We start from the raw sequence: 19,132 nt of genomic DNA, 5'->3' as shown, positions 1-19,132 counted from the left end.
ATAATCGCGTCATAAACTAAAGTGAGTGACGCCGAAGGTTGTCTGGTTAAGATACTTCGACGTTCAACTCAGTATTTCTCATAAAAGTTATAAAGAATTAGAGCATTTTACTGGTAATTAATAGATAACGTACCTTAAAAATGAGACGACTCAACCTATTTATTGCTATTCGGACAGTTTTATGGGCTTTGGATAAGCCCATAAGTTTTTGGACCTCATTAATGAATTTATCTCGAGGCCCATATATGGATATCATTAGATAGAAAATCAGATTAACCATAAAATCGAGCTTGAGCTCGAGAGATAGTCAAACTGGTCATCACCAATCAAACACCGTGGAATAATGTTCACTAGCTAGAACAAATGTCATTCCAAATATATCAGTATTTTGAGGCTTCTATAAAACTCTTGCATCGGCATCACCCTTTCCGTTACGTTTCGACTTATTTTCTTTTTTATGCCAATCAATGAGTAAATTAGGGGCAACAAGTTCCGCCTGTAAATCATCTGTCTGTTTAATTTGTTTTGCAGAAGTTAGACACTGGCTAGCTTTGAGGCATACAAGTGCATGCATCATGCATATATATACATGCGACTATAATGCTAGAAATTAATTTAAAATAAATAAAACTTTAATTCCTATATATATATGTCGCCTCCACCGGGTAGAGTTCTCTAGAAATTAATCCCGCATGCATATCTATTTTGAAAAATTAATAATACATGCTCCCAATGTTTTTTTTCAAAATTATTGATGAAATCAAATGATTAAAGGAGGAGGATTAGTTCAATCATTTAAATTCTTTTCTTCCATTATTATAGTGGGAGCTAGTAAAAAAAAAATCAATGTTTAATTTCTCCTCTATCAACTATTAATTTAGAGCAAAGTTCACACATTCGGAACAAATTGACGGCCAAACAGAGAATCTAATTAACCCCTCTACCGAATTTTAATTTTTTTTTAATTTTTATAAAAATATATAAAATGGAAGGCCAAACAATCAGACCCCCCTCTCTGGGGGCCACATTGTTTCATGTTCCAGTGCCCCCAATAATATCATATAATAACATGGAGAAAAAAATAATGGCAACTTTCCCTACTATAAATTCTCTCCTTTCTCCTTCCAACTTTCTTACTTCTGCTCACTCTTTAACCACATAACCCCAAAAAAACAAAAAAAACAAAAAAAAACAAACAATTCTCTCCTACTTTTCATGCCCGAAAACATCAAAAGTTCGTCGAAATCGAAAACATATGTACGTGTCCTATATTGTATGATCACTTGATCGATCGAGAGATTGATGGAGTACATGATTGAATTGGTGAAGTGCGAGTGCTGTGGGTTAAAGGAAGACTGCACGCAGGAATACATCGCGGAAGTGAAGTCAAAATTCGACGGCAAATGGCTGTGCGGTCTGTGTTCCGAAGCTGTGAGAGATGAAGCTAGTAGAGGTAAAAAACAGTTCGGGATGGACGAAGCAGTGAAGGCACACATGTCCTTCTGCCGTAAATTTAAGTCGAATCCCGCGATTCGTGTTGCCGATGGCATGAGGCAGATGCTGATCAGGAGAAGATCAGGTGATCTGTCGTCGTCTTCTTCTTCTTCATCTTCATCCAAGAAATACTCGAAATCTTCCAACTCGTCACAAGTCGGAGATGACTCCAAGTTCCCGTGTTACTAACCCGAAAAATGCGTAGGGGTCAGTCTATCTCCCCTCCGCTGAATGTCTGATCGGTTTTCCGATCGAGATAGGTAGAGTTGAGATATCTATCTTTGGTTGGAATAACGAAACATCCGTGTTTCAGATAAGTTAAATCTTATCTATACATGTAACGGTTGACATTTATCAATAAATGTGCGGTCCGTTATTTTTTAATAGACCCCGCAAATATTGATAAATGATCATCTTAGATTTATCACGGGATAATGCATGTATAGATAGATTGTAATGATGCGATGTTTCGAGGGGATGTTTGTACAGAGAGGTTATTGCAGGGGATGATCGATGGGGTTCATTAATTTGGATATGTAATTTAAAAAAAATAAAAATTTAACATTGATCTTTAATTTGTATCAAAATCCTTTTCCTCTTTAGTCAAAAGAGAGAGAGAGTATAAGTTGAGGGGAAAAGAGATTTTTAGGTTTATATATGGAAGAATTCGATCAATTTGTGTTTGCAGAAATTTTAACTATATTTCTTACGTGGGAAGCTATGTCTTGCAGTACACAACACGTCCCTGACGCACATGGGAACGTACATGTTATATATGCAGTGTTTCTAATAAATTATATTTTATTATTTCAAAAATATTTATATTTGTATTTGTGTTTTTTAATTTTAAAATAATCTCATCACCATAAAATAAAAAATTACTATGATAAATCATTTTTAAAATTTTAATATAAATATTTTACACAAAAATTATTTAAAACAAAAATTAATATATATGTGCATGCATAGAGAAGCTTATATATAGAAATCATGAATACATATTGATGAGTTGACTTATCACATATTGTACATGGTGGGCATAGAGTTGGGCATATGAGTTGGGCACCATAAAAGAACTCTATATATATATATATATATATATATATATATATATAACTTTTATCCATGATATTTTTTAAAAACATAAAGTTTCACCTGGGAAAATCAATTGGTAATTCCAACACTACGTTAATTCCCCACTCAACAAATTTAACTCTCTAGTTAAAAACAAAGTTGTAATTTGCATAATTATGTATGCAAATTCACTTACAAAAGTCATGCGGCTGAAATAGTAACAACATTTTGCTCAATTTAATTGGAAGTATGGTCTACATGCACCCCCTCGTCCCCCCAATTAAGGTTTATGGTTGGAAAGAGGTCAATTGTAACAATTATCTCACCGATTTAAAAAAAAAAATGCAAGTAAGCTAGAACTTTGTCTTGACTTGTGTCCTAGATTTATCTGTGCTACGTATGGCCCAATGATGTTTTATTTTTGACAAAAAAAAAAAGGAAATAAATTGGGAGGAAAAAAAAAAGAAATATAATGACAATAATAATATAATGTGAACAAAATAATTGTATAATTATTTTTAGTTGAAAAATAATAGTATAAAAGGTCAACTGTCCACTTTACCAGAAAGGTTTCCGAATGAATCTATGTACGTAATTTAATTAATTTTATTTAATTACCATAACTAATCATTAAATGTAGGATTATTGAGATTATTCCACTTGTCAATTTCCGCTGATTAGTTCACTAGCCTCCTCTTAATTAGTCAAGATCAATAATTAAATACGCCAAATAATTCAACCGATTCACAATTACTTTATTTAATGAGCTCGCCAAAATATTTGTCTAGAGGAAGGCAAAATTTCAATGAATTAATTAATTATTTGGTAGGAATGGGTTTTTTATATATATAATAATCAATTTTTTTTAGGAGACGTGCATTTTTTAAAAAAAATATAAAATATAGAGAGTGGATCTCCTACCGTGGCATCCCCACCTTAGGAGATGCTATGGGAGGTAGGCTAAAATGATCCGGTAAACGGCCACCCCCACAACACAATTGTCCATTTTTGTTTTTTTTTTGTTTTTTGTTTTTTGTTTTTTGCTTAATATATTTTGATTTTTTTTCTTTGTTGGTTTTTTTTCATATTTATTTTATATCAAAATATTAATTTTTTAAAAATATTTTAGCCTTTATATATATATATATATATTTTATTTTTGTAGACTTTTTGTTTCTTTTTTGTTTTCATTGTGTTTTCTTCATTGCAAAGGTTAATTATAATTTTTTTTTTATCTTTTATATGTCCATTTTTCCTCTAATTTTTTTATTGTCAAATATTTTATTTGTATTTAAATTTTAACCATATTTAAGAAAAACTTTGACATGTAAAAAATTTAAAATCATCCATATAAAGTAAAAATTTTTTTGTCACAATCTATAACCATATAAAGTAAAAAATTTTTTTTGTCACAATCTATATCTTTAGGGGTGAACATTTTATTAATTCGGTTAAAAACCGAACCAAATTAACCGAAATCGGTTTAACAAAATTTTTTTGAGGCTAATCGAATCGAATTGAATTTTTGCTAAAACCGACATAATATAACCGAATTAAACTCGGTTAGTTCGGTCGGTCACCGAATTAATCGATTTGTTTTTTTTTAATATTTTAAAAATATAAAATATAAAATTAATAATTGAATACGAGATTTTATCGATTCGGTCAGTTAATTTGTTTTAACCGATGTAATGATCACTTCTAGTTCTCTTGAAACCATTAATTTTAATAGAGATGTGTCTAGCTAATACGAATTATTGATCAATTGTCTTTATTTTTAAAGTATAACGATATTAAATGAAATGAAAGTACACAATATATGCATTATTTATTTGTATTTCCATATTAACATTAATTAGTTAGTGCATTAATATTATATGTATTGAAATATAAATTATAAGAAAAAAATTATACAAGAAAATTTGACAAGATAAAAGGATTTTTAAAAAAAACATTAAAATTGTATGATAAAAAAAGGCCAAATTAGAGAAATAAAAACGAAAAAATTTTAGCAAAAAATAAATAAATACATAAAAATCAACAATTTAAAAAAATTAAGAATCAAAATATATTAAAAAAGCAAAAACAAAAAACAAAAACAAAAAATTGAAAATTGTGTTGTTGGGGGGGGTGGGTTAAACGATACAACATCCCCTACTCATGTGGGGATGCCCGGGGATCAATTCCAACAATGTCGCTAATATTTAGATATGAATTGTGAGAGCTAATTTAATTAAAGAACATCTCTCCATGCACTAGTAAGATATTCATGATTTTGTTTTTCAATTTATCATAATTTGATTTCTGAAATTAGTCTGACGTACGTATGTATTATTTTAAATTAACAAATAATACTACTCACTTTAACGTTTATGTATATAAAAATTTTGACATTGGGCACATGTTTTCAGGTATTCATTGACGATACAAGATATTTGTACGAACATCTCACGCAAATTTAATGTTTTCCACTGAATATCCCTCAGCGTCCAATGAACATACGCACATCATAGCGTAGGCGTATATATAATTACGTTATCCTGGATGTATACATGTACACACCTTTGTTTCATTAATACAAGCTTCTGCTATCGCACATGTGTTGTGTGTTTATTAAAAGATTCGTCACTTGAGATAATTGGGCTGTGACAATACGGACATCTCGTTCATCAATTATTTTTACCACGTACTTTTATTGAAGGTCTCAATATACTGAATATTGATGACGTTCAATGTATTTTTGCAATTATTATTCACACGCACACACGCACAACTTTAACAAAATGTAGCAAATTAAGCATAATAAATTAATAATTAGTTATATAATATTGAATTTTAGACTATTCATAAGTTTAAAGAAATTTAATTTTTTTAAATAAAAAAATATAAAAATAAGTACTCAAAAGTCAAACCCAAAGCACACTATAATTGCTCAAGTTCGACATGAACTCGATTTTGACCAAACTCGATATAATTTATAACTCACAAACGACTCTATCCGATTTCACCCTAGTTTTGTTTATCAAAATATACCACAATGCCCACCAAAATACACTTACTCTCTCCTTAATCAAGTTATTTCATTATTTGTAACCGTGCGTATACAGCACAAAACATTTAGTACAATTCACTTGCTAGACAAGAAAGAGATGCCTTAAATCACACCCAAAAAAAAATAAAAATAAAGCAACTCTTTATAAAAAAATTCCATTCAATTTTTTTCTTTAAAAAAAAAAAAAAACTCATTGGACCACTTCACTTTTTGTTTTTAATTATACAACCGTTCCTTTATATTTGACCAGGCAAAAAAAAAAAATGGAATTCAACTAAAGATGCTCTTATTATGATTCCACGCCTTTTCATCTTTTGAAAAATGGGTAAAAGAGAAAAGGAAGCCATTATTATTCTTGAATGAATGTGTAAGAAATGTGTGTCAACATTAATAAACGGTTTAAAGTTTAAACATCCTTGGCGTGCAAAAGAGACGATAATTCAATCAAACATGCATGCACGAAGAATCAACTTAAATGATTGGAAACATAAGTAATTAGGTATCAGTTAATGAATCGTTGATGAAATGATGTATGATGCATAATATAATGATGATAAATTAATATATATATATGGATAATATAATGTTGCGAGAGACTAATTCTTCGTAAAACCCGAGCCAAACATTGGACAAATTAACTGTTGGATGATATTTTTGGTTGACTTTATTTTTGTAATATAGTTGGTTTAAGAAAATTAATAATATTAGATTGCAAGATTTTTGAAAAAGTTTAAAAATATTTTTCATTGTGTTTAAGATCTTGAAAATAATTTATTGAGTGTTTGGATATTTGTTAATTAAAGATATAATAATATTCTGAAATTTTGGAAATATGTGAAATTGAATAGATTTATTTTATATGGGGCAAAATTTGAAAAGATTATCTTATTCTGGATATTTTGGACGTAGTTCTAATTCATTATTAAGACTAGCGACGGAGCACACACATTATGTGTGTAAAATAATAAAAATGGTAAAAATATAATTTTCTTAAATAATTTATGAATTTTTGATTTGTCAAAGATAATATTTGAATTTTTGAACTTTTGAAAGTGGATAAGATGTGGTAGTTATGAGTAAATTATAGATTTTTTTAAGTGGACATGAGTATTTTTGTAAAAATTATTTGGTGTCATCAAGTCGGACCACTAAGGGCCTCAACCTTTATAATATAGAAAGATTGCCAAGTGGCCAAGAGCCATAAGAGAGACCGATGAGCTTTCATGCCAAATATTTCAGATTATTTAATTCGTTGGTTGTTTCTTGTTGCTTTTATGCACCGTGTTCATCAGACATTTTTCGGGAGAAGAAGTTGAGTTCTCGGGAGAGAGCGATATTTCGTGCATAAGACATATAGGCTACGTTTACTTGGCTTGATAAACCTATGATGAGTTTATTAATCCAACCTTATCCCTTGTTTACTTACAAAAAGTTAATTTTTCACAAATTTTAAAGCCTGTCATTCAACCCTCATTTCACGTGATATCTCATCCTTCTTTTCTCAAGGTATAACTCATTTTGATCTATTTTTGTGGAAAAAAAATCCACATAAAACCTAATCTATCCTCCCTTTATTTGTTATTTTCATGCTTTTTTATAACTCTATCTTTGGATTTTGTTTATGGATATCAATAACATATTATGTTTATTTTTATCTAGAGGATATTCATGCTTCTTATAAAAGTTTTTAATTGTTAAACTAATTTTTTATGCAATTGTAAGTTTCAAATTAATGACAACCTTACTGTATTAATTTATGGCTAGAAATTTAGTTTTATTTTGTTTTTTTTATGATAGTTTTGTTTCTTGCATATCATAGTTTATCGTATTATGATGCATGTGATAAATGTTTTGAATTGTATTTGATGTATCATATATCATCTTACTTTCCTCGTTCATGAGATGAATATTTTTTTTCTTCAATTTATCAATTTTATGTAACTATGAAAAATACATAATTTTATACCCAATAATTTTGTTAAATAAAAATATCTCACATGTGAATCAATAATAATTTAAAATATTCAATAATAATTCAATCCAAATTTTATGAATACAAAAGTAAACTTAAGATTATTTATCATAGGTGGAGGGTAAAAATGTAATTCGTCCCTCAATCATTATTTCAATATAATAACTCAAAGTAAACATATTACTGTTTATCTATTACTATTCCACATCCGTTAAAGTCATTTTAATAGTCCTAATATGATTTATTCATATGTAATCTCATCCCACCAAGTAAACGCAGTCATATTATGTTGTAGGCTTGTATGGTTCGTTGTGTGCGACTTTTTTTTGAGAAACGCCTACTGTTCATCCGTGTCGCGACATGTGCTGGGACAAGTTCTCACAACGTCGCCTTTATCATTCGTTTTGAAGAGATTTTTAACTGCTGGTGGTGCACATACACTTATACTGATTAGTGATACATTCCTCGAAAAAGAAATGTGAGTTCTCGGGAGAAAACGGTCTGTGCATCGAAGAGAGTTCAAAAAGGCATGTTCAAAATACGAGTGGTACTCGCTAAGTAGAATCTACTGAACGTGTTCATCATAAAAGCGTCATGATAAAAGAGGGGGTCTTTTATATGGTTTAAGTCCTTGTATGATTGTAACATTCTTGAGATTTAGTGGATTTGCTTGATGACTGAGCATGAACCAGTAGATGTAGGTCTTTCGACCAAACTCCGTTATAACTGCTCGTGTTTTTTTATATTGATTTTAGTTTTATTTTTTATAAATTAAACTAACAATGAAAACTTGACAAAACTTAGTTTTGTTGTAAAAAAAAAAAACCATTTCGGAATTCTCTTTTTCATATTCTTCTAGCAAGATCTTTGTATTCAAATTTTGGTTTCTGTTCTTGAGAGCAAGAATTTAGTCGGAAAATTTATTAAATATTTAGTAAAACATAAATTAATTTATGAATTGGGAAAATTATTAGGAAAAAAACATAAGAATACATTTTAATATCGAAAATCCTAATATTCAATTATTTATAATACCTTATCCTACTTTTTTAATATGAAAAAAATTCAGAATGCATGATTTTTTGTTTCCAAAAGACCTTCTATCAATGTGATCGCAAATAGATTTAATTTTAAAATAGTACATAAAAAATACACTAAAATAATATTTTTACAAGTTTTCGTAAAAAAAAAAAATAATAATTTGTTAGCAGACTGAATAGGGCTGTGGCGAGAAGAACTACAGTACATTTACTTCTTTGGCATTTTTTTGGTTGAGCATATATCTAGTGAGACGGGTTGATCAAGTATTCAAGTTCATATTTGCAACGAAAAGTAATACGTTCGGCATAAAAAATTATATTTTTTAATTGATCGAGTCGAATGAGAAATTCGTCATACAAAATTGATTTATGAGACGGTTTCACACATGAGTTTTTATGTTTCTGGTATTTAGAATCACAGGTAAGGTTTTGAATGAATTTTACATCCATCAATGAATAAAAATGTGTGTAATGAATATAATTTCTACTTAAAAAATAAAAGGAATAAAAACTCAACATGGGCTGCTGTGTACAAATTTGGGCCTCCTTAAACTTGAGCCGCTGCGCGGCGCCCTAAAACATTCGCCAGATGTTCTAACGTTCACCAATTTAATTCCAATCCGAAACCCTAATTGTAATCACCCTCATTTCACAAATTACACTCATTGCTTTCCCCGGCAGTGGCTTCGACCGATGAACAACTTATTCACCATGCAGAAGGTGGTTCCTCATTCTTGCTTTTTGTTACAAGTCTCTATGTGCACGATAAGATTGCTGCTTGGTAATATATTTAGTAGTTTTGAGATCATTTTTGTTGGTCACCCACAAAGAGATGAGCTGTCGTTTTTCAGCTTCATTGTTCAAATTTTTAAAGTTTAGTGGGAATTGACGGGTTAAGACGAGTATTTACACCAAAATTCAATAGCGCTGAGGATCAAAATTTGCTGAATTTGTGTGTGTTGTTGTTGTTGCATTTGGAGCATCGTTACTTAAAGTTCACATGGTGTGCACTGCGGTTCAACAAAAAAGCGCAGACCTGGTGCGCCTGAAGGTTGATAGATCCTTTTAAGCACGTAGGGATAATGAATTTGAAATGAAATGTAAGATATTAATGGTTTTATTTTCATTCATAAAATGGTAGCGCATTTAGCTTGTAAAATACATATTTTATAGCGAGCATGAATTTTTTTCTTTATATTTAGATTTTAGCACATCATCATGTCTGGTGCCTGTCTTTGTGATTTAAGATTAAGTTTGTATCTAAAACAAACTAGAGTTTCATTGTTGGCTAAATCTTGTCAGAAACGATCCCTCACTCGGAGGATGAGTCGAGAGAATAAGCATATTTTTTTGGATATATGACATGACTCTCGAGCAAGTATCCATTGTCCGAAGACTTTGAACATCTATTGAATCGAATATGTCTAATAAAGGAATTGAAGCTCTAAAGGGCTCAGAAGATGTTTTTGTCGATGTGGTGGACTTTTCACGTGGCAGGGACATTGGGATGGTGGCAAAAGAAGATCCTGATGCCACTGAAAATTCAAGTTCGTTTGCCAACTCAACTTCTGGGGATAAAGATACTTCTGTATTAAGTGATGCAGAAGTTGATTCGAAGATTTTGATGGACAGTAATTTGGAGCCATTTGATGGATTCAGTAGCTTGTTTCCAATGAGGTTTGGATTTGTGGCATAGAATTATTCTCTTGTTTGCTGGCCATCATACTTTTGAATTTTTTAAAATGGGCCTTCATATCGTGCTTTGAGAAGATTGTTTTTTTTCTTAAATCTTTTTTAATCTCCCTTGTGTATTGTTATGACATTAATGCTGTAAATGTGCCTTGTTGATGTGTCAGCTTTAATTCCTCTACTGAAGAATGAAATAAAACTCTAAACAAGTTCTCATGATTAGACATTAAATATAGATTTGCTAGTCGGAAATATTTGCAAGAAAACTCATGTTCTTTCTCTTTGGAACTTAACATTCGTGCCACCTGTCCATCAATTGCTGAGAGGAAGTACCTTGAGCATTATATCTTTTTATCTGTTTTATCTCTGTGATGTGTCATGATGATGTCTGATTTAATATGAAATTGTGTTTGCTCGTCGTGATTGAAGTTACTCCGGCCTCGTTTTATAATTTGACCCTTCAGCTTATTCTACTATTCCATATACGATTGATACCAACAATTTCGGCTAAACATTAAAATGTTTTAATTTTGCGTAAGTTCATGTCCTGGTTTACAGTTGATTCACCTCTATCTTCTACTAAGATCAGCAAATGCCTTTCTGTTCAAATCACTTGTCCATTTTTTTCAGGAGGAAAAAATTGACCACTCACTGGAGAAACTTTATACGGCCTCTGATGTGGCGCAGCAAATGGACAGAATTAAGAATAAAAGAATTAGAGTCACAGGCATCCAAATATGCCAGGCTTATTTCTTCACACAATCGAAGGAAACAAATAGCACTAGATCAAACATTAGTTGAACAACTTGGTTCAAAGTCTCTGCCATTTACACATCAAAGACCTAGAAAAGTGCCCTTAAAAAGGAGGAAAAGAAATAGAATAGAGGAAACAACAGATACTGCATCATACATGTCAAACCATAACCTTTTCACCGAGCCTGGTACAACTTCTTATTTATGCTGACCATTATCATAATTATCTTTCCTTCAAAGAAAATTAGTCATATTTGATGTTGCAGAAAATAAGAGGTCTGAAATGGACAAGATTCTTGGCTGGGAGGATCTTGATAACTCAGGTGTGTCAAAATCTTGAATGGACAAAAGATTTTTAGGTTATATGTGGTTTTATTTTCCGTGTTCCAGAGATGTGTTTTCTTTAAATTTGTTTTAAATAGTATTGCAGAATATATGTGTGTTTGTTTCCATCTATCGCATGAGAATTTTTGTACTGTAGATCTGGTATCATTGAAAAATGTAGGTTAGTAATATCAGATTATTGAATTTAGTTGTGTAACATAATCTGGTGTTTTTTTTAAAAAATACATCTTATTTATTTATAATATAGTAACGGATCTAATGATTGTGTATTTCTGTGGATTGTTTTCAAAATTGAAGTAGAAATATGGTTATACTGGGAGATGTGTAACGGTGCAAGTGATTCTCTTTTTTTTATAAAACATAGAAACAACTGGTGCCAAACTTATTTATAGTTGGAACACTCTGTACAGTGGTGTTATACTTTTGGTCTTAACTGCTGCACAGCATGGTTCACTAGTCTCTTGATCGAGTTTGTCCTTTTGTTTGGTATTCTGATTCTGAAGCTATTTGACCCTATTTAACAATCAATGGTATGTTTGAATAGTATAGTATTTATTTATTTTACATAATGCTGTTTCTTAGTTTGTTTTTGCTGGTGTAAACTGCCAGATCATAATAATACTGGCAACGATGAGTTTGGAAGCAGTGATGACTGCTTATATCCTGAAGACGGTGACAATATTCTAGAGCACATACTTAAAAAAATCGAGTTAGTACATGCTCAAGTCCATAAGTTGAAGGGTCAACTTGAGTCGGTGATGGTAAACAATGCCGACAAGTTTTCTTCCTCTGAGAATTTGAGCAATTTTATATCATGCGATGTAGAGACCAGCTGTGTCCGTAGCCCTACATTCTCTGCTTGTAATGGTGATACGGTTTTTGGCATTCATTCTCAGCACATATCAGAATATGACGAACTTGGAGATTGTATTATGCCTGACAGTGCAGTTTCTAGCTATGGAGAGGTTATTCCCGTTCCAGATATAATTGAAAGTACAGTTGGACTATTGTCCTCAGTCGACGTTACCCAGCTCGAGGTGCAAGTTGGAGATTCATCTGAGAAGGTGAGACACAATGGTTATTGAATGGTATTATGAAACTTGATCATCAATACACTATCATTTTACATCGCATTGTAGAAATATAATACGAGTTTCTTTGTTATCATACAACCCAAATAGAGCTAGGAAACAACATTGAATGTCAGATGTAGTTTGTAAATTGATCATCTATTCACATCACAACAATATGAGTTTCAAGAAAGACTTCTAGACAGTAGGCCTGTACTATACATTGTAGAAAGCTTGTTACCCCTGATCAGCTTCTTTCTTTCCCCCTTTCACAATTTCAATTATTTGTCGGTCCCAATCTATAAGATTTGATGACTCTAATCAACAAAATGGTCGTTCAAAGTTTGTACCAGATAATTGATTGCTTGGCTAAGTATAGCAACAGTGTCCCTAAATGGAGTCGTGTATGTTTCATGGTTTAAAATACTTGTGTTCCACCCTTGCTGCTATCCATGCTTATGATGCAACCTTGTGAGAGGGGATTTGTGGAGGAAGTTGACGATAATTCTTGAAATCAGATTTCTACTTAAATGTGCATTTTACCTTAACAGTAATTTTCTGGTCTAGTTCTATTCAAATGATTTAGGTAGTGCTTGTGATTGCTTCTAAGAATCGCTTTTGAGCTTTTCCTTCGCAAAATTTTCAACCAGCTTCTGACACATCTAGTTCATTCACAAATCACAGATTGTAGATAACATCATGACACATAACGAGGCAGCAGAAGTAGAGAGATCAATGTCAAAAAACAAAAATGATCAGTCTGCTGAGAAAATTCGAGATACAGAGAATGATTTAGGAGAAGGTAACAATGATGCCGCCCAGTTTGCTTCAGACCCTCACTCGGTGGCGAAATCCCTTGCATCAGAGGAGCGTGCGACTCTGAAACCATGTTCGGTGTTGGAGCTCAATTTTCCAAAGAATAAAAGGAAGCGCGGAGAACGCAAAGCTGGTTCCGGAAATTGGAGTCGTCAACGACCTGGTGAACCCTGCGGCTGAGGACTTCAGGGAATAGATGAAATACAACCCAATCGTCTGAATTCACCACTTTTCACATATCTTTGGGGAATTTAGAGTTGATTGGTTAGGTCACTTTGACAAAATAAGTATGTAGTGTTGTACAAATTATCTCGCCGTATGAGAGTGTAGGTGTGATCATAAATATGAGTTTTTATTTTACCTCATGAGGTTTATGCTCGCTTTGTTCTCTAGCCATATGGTTGTAACATCGAGTTATTGCATTGTATTTTTTGTGGGAAGGAAGTTGAGATTAAGCATCTTTTCATGTTTTCTTGTTTCATCACTTTCGAGTGAATTAATGTATACAATAAATTGCCATTTGCCAAACTGTGATTTCATTGAAACAAGGAGGAATACATATCAAACCAAATAAAATAAATTCCAAAGATATTTGAAGTTTCTAAATGTGTAAAAGTTGTTGAAGTCTGCTTTCCAATTCCTCCAACCGATGGCTCCATTCAGCTTCAATGCGCAACGGCCTGACATTACTGAAATCTGTAGAGATTTCATTCTTTTTTCCAGATTTGTCATATTTTCCACCACCTGAATTCGCAGTCGCTTTCGGCTTCTTGGCTTTCTTGGAAGTGGCTCTTTGAAGTGCCATAAGCACATCGGCGCCGCTGAGCTGCCTCTGCTGCTGTTTATCTTCCGATTCTTGCCTTTGCTGCGGCGGCGGCGGCGTTTGTGGTGCTTTTGGCTTGGATTTTTCACCGTTGCGTTCCTCCGGTTCATCGGATTTCAGTGCTGTGATTACGGTGCGACCAAAAATACCCATTTCTTGGGAACTCTGCACGGCGGTGGAATGACGATGTGGCGGCGGTTTGGTGGTGGGAGGCCATGGTTTTAGTGGTTGAGGTGGAAGCAAGGCCCACATGGATCGTCTGTGGCTGCTACCCAAAGGAGGGAGATGAAATTCGAGCTTATTAGTTTATTTTTATTTTTCACCTTTTTTTTTGTGCATAAAATAATTGATTATCGTACTCCACCCAAAAAAGAGAATACAGGTGAAAAAGTTCTTGGCTTCTTGCCACCGCCTCGATTTAACCTCTTCTGAAATGGGGTTCTTTGGATCAATCTTTTTTTTTAAAATAAATATAAATTAAGCAATGTGGTTTTCAAATTTAAAGATATTTTCAATGAAATCTTTTGAAATTGGAAGGGTTCATTTTCAATTTAAATTGTAATAAGATATGGAAGGAAATAATATTTTGATCTTAAAAAAATATTTTGATCTTAATTTAATTTGTAATATATTCAAACATGGCTGAATTTCAATATATCTTAAAAAATATTGATCATCAATCAAATTCAAATAATTGGGAAAATCTTGGTTCAGTCATAACTTTGACCATTCTTCCGGTTCAGTCCTAAATTTTGACCTTTCTTTCAGTTCAATCTCAAATATTTCCAAAAAATGACCAATTTAGTCATTCCGTCACTTTACTCGATAAAACTTGTTAAGTAAAACGAAAACAAAAACAACTTTCTGTGCAATCCAATTATGAACTCAAAAGCAAATAAATTTCCAGCAATTGATCAAGCAATCATGCAACACAAAGTAACTAAGGAACACAATGCAATTACATGGTTCGACCTTTGTAACTTGGTCTACATCCACGGGAAACCAGCCACTCCTCTTTTATTAATAAATACCAATGATCATCCAATTACAAACTAATCCAGAATAGAAGAATTATAGCTCAAGATTTAATCCTTGAGTTCTACTGAGTAATTCAATAATCAACCTTATTCCTGTCTCGTTTCTTTGGAGATTCAATCTGTTCTTCCTGTCGTGCTACCTTGTATTTTAAGCTCAATGGCTTGTCTTGCCGTGTAATCCTCAATCTCTTTCTCGGTTGATTTGTCTTGATCACCAACTGATTTCCAAGAGTTTGAGACTTTGGAATTTCCTTCAACTGTCATCCAGCTAATCCATTAGCTTTGACAGAGGCCCAATCAAATACCAAGCCCAAGGTGATTGGCCCAAAGGAAACATGATAGACACTGCTTTACAAAATTATTACACTGTGTTTGGTGGACTGGATTTGGAGAGGATTTGGATTTGCAAATACTGTTTTAATGTTTGGTAAAATGGAATTTTAAAACGGGATTGTTATTTGATGAGATTTCATAGGATTTCATTTAATTAAGTGAAATTCATACAAAATTGGTTGGATTTCATGGGATTTCATGGGATTTGAGTTTATAAAAATAATAAAATTATTTCTAATAATAAATTTATAAATTTTAGTTATAAATTTAAGTTTTTCTGAGGTGTGTGTCTCTCTGATTTACTCTCTCACATTTTTTTTTGTCCTTGGATTGGCTCTATGACGACCATTTTCTATGCAATTTGGGAAAAAATTAATACATATAATTTTTTAAAAAACCGATGTTTATGTATTTTAGCTCCACAATGAAAGCTCCTTGTTGGTATTTAAGGCTTTGGTATATGATTTCAACCAAAGGATCTTGAAAAAAATTAGTGGCCTTTAATTTGAAACATTATCCGGTAGTAAATTTTCTAGTGAGCCGTTCATCCGAAAAAATTTTATCCGAAAGGAACCCAGAGACACTTATAACCTGCTAGGCAACATCGTTGATTTCATTCTAAGAGGCAAAGAAGAAATCGAAATAGCTAGAGAGAAATTATGTGAACAATAAAGAAGAAATCGATTGATATTTCATAGTGTTACCGAAATTAGCTAGGGTTTTGTGATTTGGGTTTTGGGTTTTTTAAAAGAGCGTACCGTTAGTTTTAACGAGCAAAGTAACAGAATAATCAAATCGAACATTTTTTGGAAACATTTGGGACGAAACAGAGAACGTTAGAATATTTAGGACTGAATCTAAAGAAAAATCAAACATTTAAGACTGGGTCGGAATTGCCCCCCAAATAATTTCTATATATCTAACAAACTTACTTCCACCCTTGTGTCAAATCCAACGCCTCAATATATATATTTCGGATAGTGTCCTTGCCAGTCTTGCATGAGTGAACTTGTAGTGTAGTATACAAAGTCCACACACAGCTAGCTAGTATTACTCCACCACTAATATTGTTCTTTTGGATCTTCGGTCTTCTCAATCCTCTAACCACAGTCGCTTGGATTTATAAATCAACAAAATCTCTTTTGGTCGCAAGGCCTTGACTTTATATTGCAATTTACAATCCTTGTGCTTGGAAATATGGTAAGATTAAGTTAGTGTTTGAGATTGCTTTTAGGAAACAAATATTTCCTATAACCAATCTCAAACACAACATAAATACATTAGAATTTTACCACCAGTTATAACTTATAACATGACAAATACATATGAGTTATACTATATACTTGCATATTTGCAATGGCGGAACCAGAAATATCAATCTACCCGGACTAGAATTTTAAGTCTTCTAATGCTTTAACGATGGAACCAGAAATATCAATCTACCCGGGCTTGAATTTTAAGTCTTTAATGGCACAATATGTAATTTCGCCCTTGCATATACGATTACATGTTGTCTTTGAAATTACAAAACCATCTTCAATGAGATACGTTTATAACTTCAAACCTAATGTATAAGACTATGTACATATAACATTCTTCTATGTATTTATATACTTATTTGATAACTAGCAGTGAGTATATATAGGGGTGGTTCTATGCTACTCCTGGTGAGGAGCTCCTCATCCCCTTTGAGTGACATATGTCTCGGTTTTGCCTTTTTTCTTTCTTTCTTTCTTTTTTTTTTTCTCTTTCCTGTTTTTTTTTTTCACGGTTTTGCCTTTTTCCTTTTTTCCTTTTTCTTTTTTTTTTTTCTTTTTCTCTTTCCTGTTTTTTTTTTCTTTCAAATTTGTTCTTCTTACTTTCACCATGAGGTAGTGCCATATAAATCATATGGAATGAGCTTCTTTTAAATTTTTTGTAGAGATTTTTTTTTTTCAAAATTCTGCAGCATTAAATTTTTAATGGAATATTATTTTTTTTAGTATTTTTTAAAATGTTTTTTTGTTTCATTATTTCGGAGACATATTTTATTTTCCTTTTTATATTAATATCTCCATTTATATAGATGAACACAATATTAATATGATGAAACATAAAAAAATTGAGATTCCTATAACACAATATTGAAAGATTGAAGGAATAATTTTTAGAATATCTTTTTTTTTTTGTAACAAGGAATAAGAAAATTAGAAGATTATGTCAATTTGACTTTTGTGTTTTTTAGATTGTTATATACTCATTTATATAAAATATATAAAATATGAATAATTATTTTTAAAAAAAATTGGTTTTTTTGATTATAATATTGTTGAGCCATGATATTTAACATCATTGAGTCATCTTTATTAGAACATGGTAGATACTAATTTTTTTTTTGAAGAAATGGTAGATACTAATTATGTGTGAATATTAAGAGAAATTTCATGGTTGAACAAAATATAAATCCCTTATAATTTTAAAATTTATCATATAAAGTCTTAAATTTTAAATTGAATCACAGAAAATTCAATTCTACAATTTTATAGAATAGCAATGATCAAGAAAAAAATTTAATAATAAATAAATAGTAAGAAAATAAAAAAATAAATATTTTCAAAAATAAAAAAATAATTAGGAAAGAACGAGAAATGAAAAAAAATGCCAAAACAAAAAATAAGAAAATAAGAGAAAAGAAAGAGAGAAACCTGTGTAGTAAAAAACATGGTTAGGCAATTTAAAGTGAAAAACAAAAGGGGTTTTTAAAAAATAAATAAATAAATAAAGAGAGAAATTATTAAAAAACACAATGCACACATGTCAATCAAATAACATGGGGGAGTAGAACTCCTGGAGGAGTATAGACTCTCCCGTATATATAGATAGAGCGAGCACATTTAATAATTATTCCGTCAAAAGAATGGCTGCTCTTTGGCCGTTGATAAGCACGAAGTTTATAGCTTAATTAGCACTTTATTTTGTCATATTCGTGCTTATTTGGCATTTATATTTCGAGTTTTGTGCATAAATCGTCTTATTTTCTATAATTGTAGGTTTGACTAAGATTTGAGAAGAACTGAATATTGAAGAAAAAGTCAAACAATTCAATGCCACGTTGGAACTTGGCCGGGGAACACGGAAAAATCTTAAGTAGCAAAGAGAATTGAAGGAAGAAAATAATGCACGGACCCCGTGCATCGTCTGGAAGGGGGTCCGTGCATGTTCGAAGCAAAAGACCTTGGAAGAAAAATAATACACGGACCCCGTGCACTGTCTGGGAAAGGGTCCATGTACCTTCGGCGTTTGAGATTTTCATAACAGAGAAATGCACGGACCCCGTGCACCTTCTGGAAGAGGGTCCGTGTGGCTTCGTATTTTGTTTAGGCTGAAGTTTTAATACACGGACCTAGGCACGGACCTTGTCCGGGGTCCGTGTACATCGCAAATATGGAAAAAAATAATTCGCGCAGAATTTGGGAATTTGGGAATTCTGATTATTTTGAGCTATATTGGATATTATTTTGGACGAAAATAAAGGAGGTATAAACGGGAATCAAGCCCTAATTAGAGGGGGACTTTTGAACTTCTGATTTGAGACTGATAAATTTTGGAGAGATTTTCGGGATTTGATGGCTGGAGCTTGGAAGAGAAGAAACGC

At 32.0% G+C, this 19,132-nt stretch overlaps 3 protein-coding genes across 3 annotated transcripts; 2 read left to right on the top strand and 1 right to left on the bottom strand.

Annotated features, from left to right (window-relative positions):
• The first annotated feature begins 1,101 nt into the window (after positions 1–1,101).
• On the top strand, positions 1,102–2,268 carry LOC140867054 (uncharacterized). Its single transcript, XM_073272120.1, has one exon. The coding sequence runs from the start codon at positions 1,303–1,305 to the stop codon at positions 1,681–1,683; it is 381 nt and encodes a 126-aa protein (XP_073128221.1). The 5' UTR covers positions 1,102–1,302; the 3' UTR covers positions 1,684–2,268.
• Positions 2,269–9,199: 6,931 nt separating this feature from the next.
• LOC140863537 (uncharacterized) lies at positions 9,200–13,766 on the top strand. Its single transcript, XM_073267034.1, has 6 exons — positions 9,200–9,352; positions 9,935–10,309; positions 10,952–11,262; positions 11,341–11,397; positions 12,029–12,483; positions 13,174–13,766. The coding sequence occupies exons 2-6, from the start codon at positions 10,053–10,055 to the stop codon at positions 13,483–13,485; spliced, it is 1,392 nt and encodes a 463-aa protein (XP_073123135.1). The 5' UTR covers positions 9,200–9,352; positions 9,935–10,052; the 3' UTR covers positions 13,486–13,766.
• LOC140863538 (uncharacterized) lies at positions 13,751–14,436 on the bottom strand. Its single transcript, XM_073267035.1, has one exon. The coding sequence runs from the start codon at positions 14,378–14,380 to the stop codon at positions 13,907–13,909; it is 474 nt and encodes a 157-aa protein (XP_073123136.1). The 5' UTR covers positions 14,381–14,436; the 3' UTR covers positions 13,751–13,906.
• Between the last annotated feature and the right edge of the window lie 4,696 nt (positions 14,437–19,132).

Source organism: Henckelia pumila, chromosome 4 (assembly GCF_033568475.1).
Source record: "Henckelia pumila isolate YLH828 chromosome 4, ASM3356847v2, whole genome shotgun sequence".
Classification (NCBI taxonomy): domain Eukaryota; kingdom Viridiplantae; phylum Streptophyta; class Magnoliopsida; order Lamiales; family Gesneriaceae; genus Henckelia; species Henckelia pumila.
This window is presented reverse-complemented; position numbering and strand designations above follow the sequence as displayed.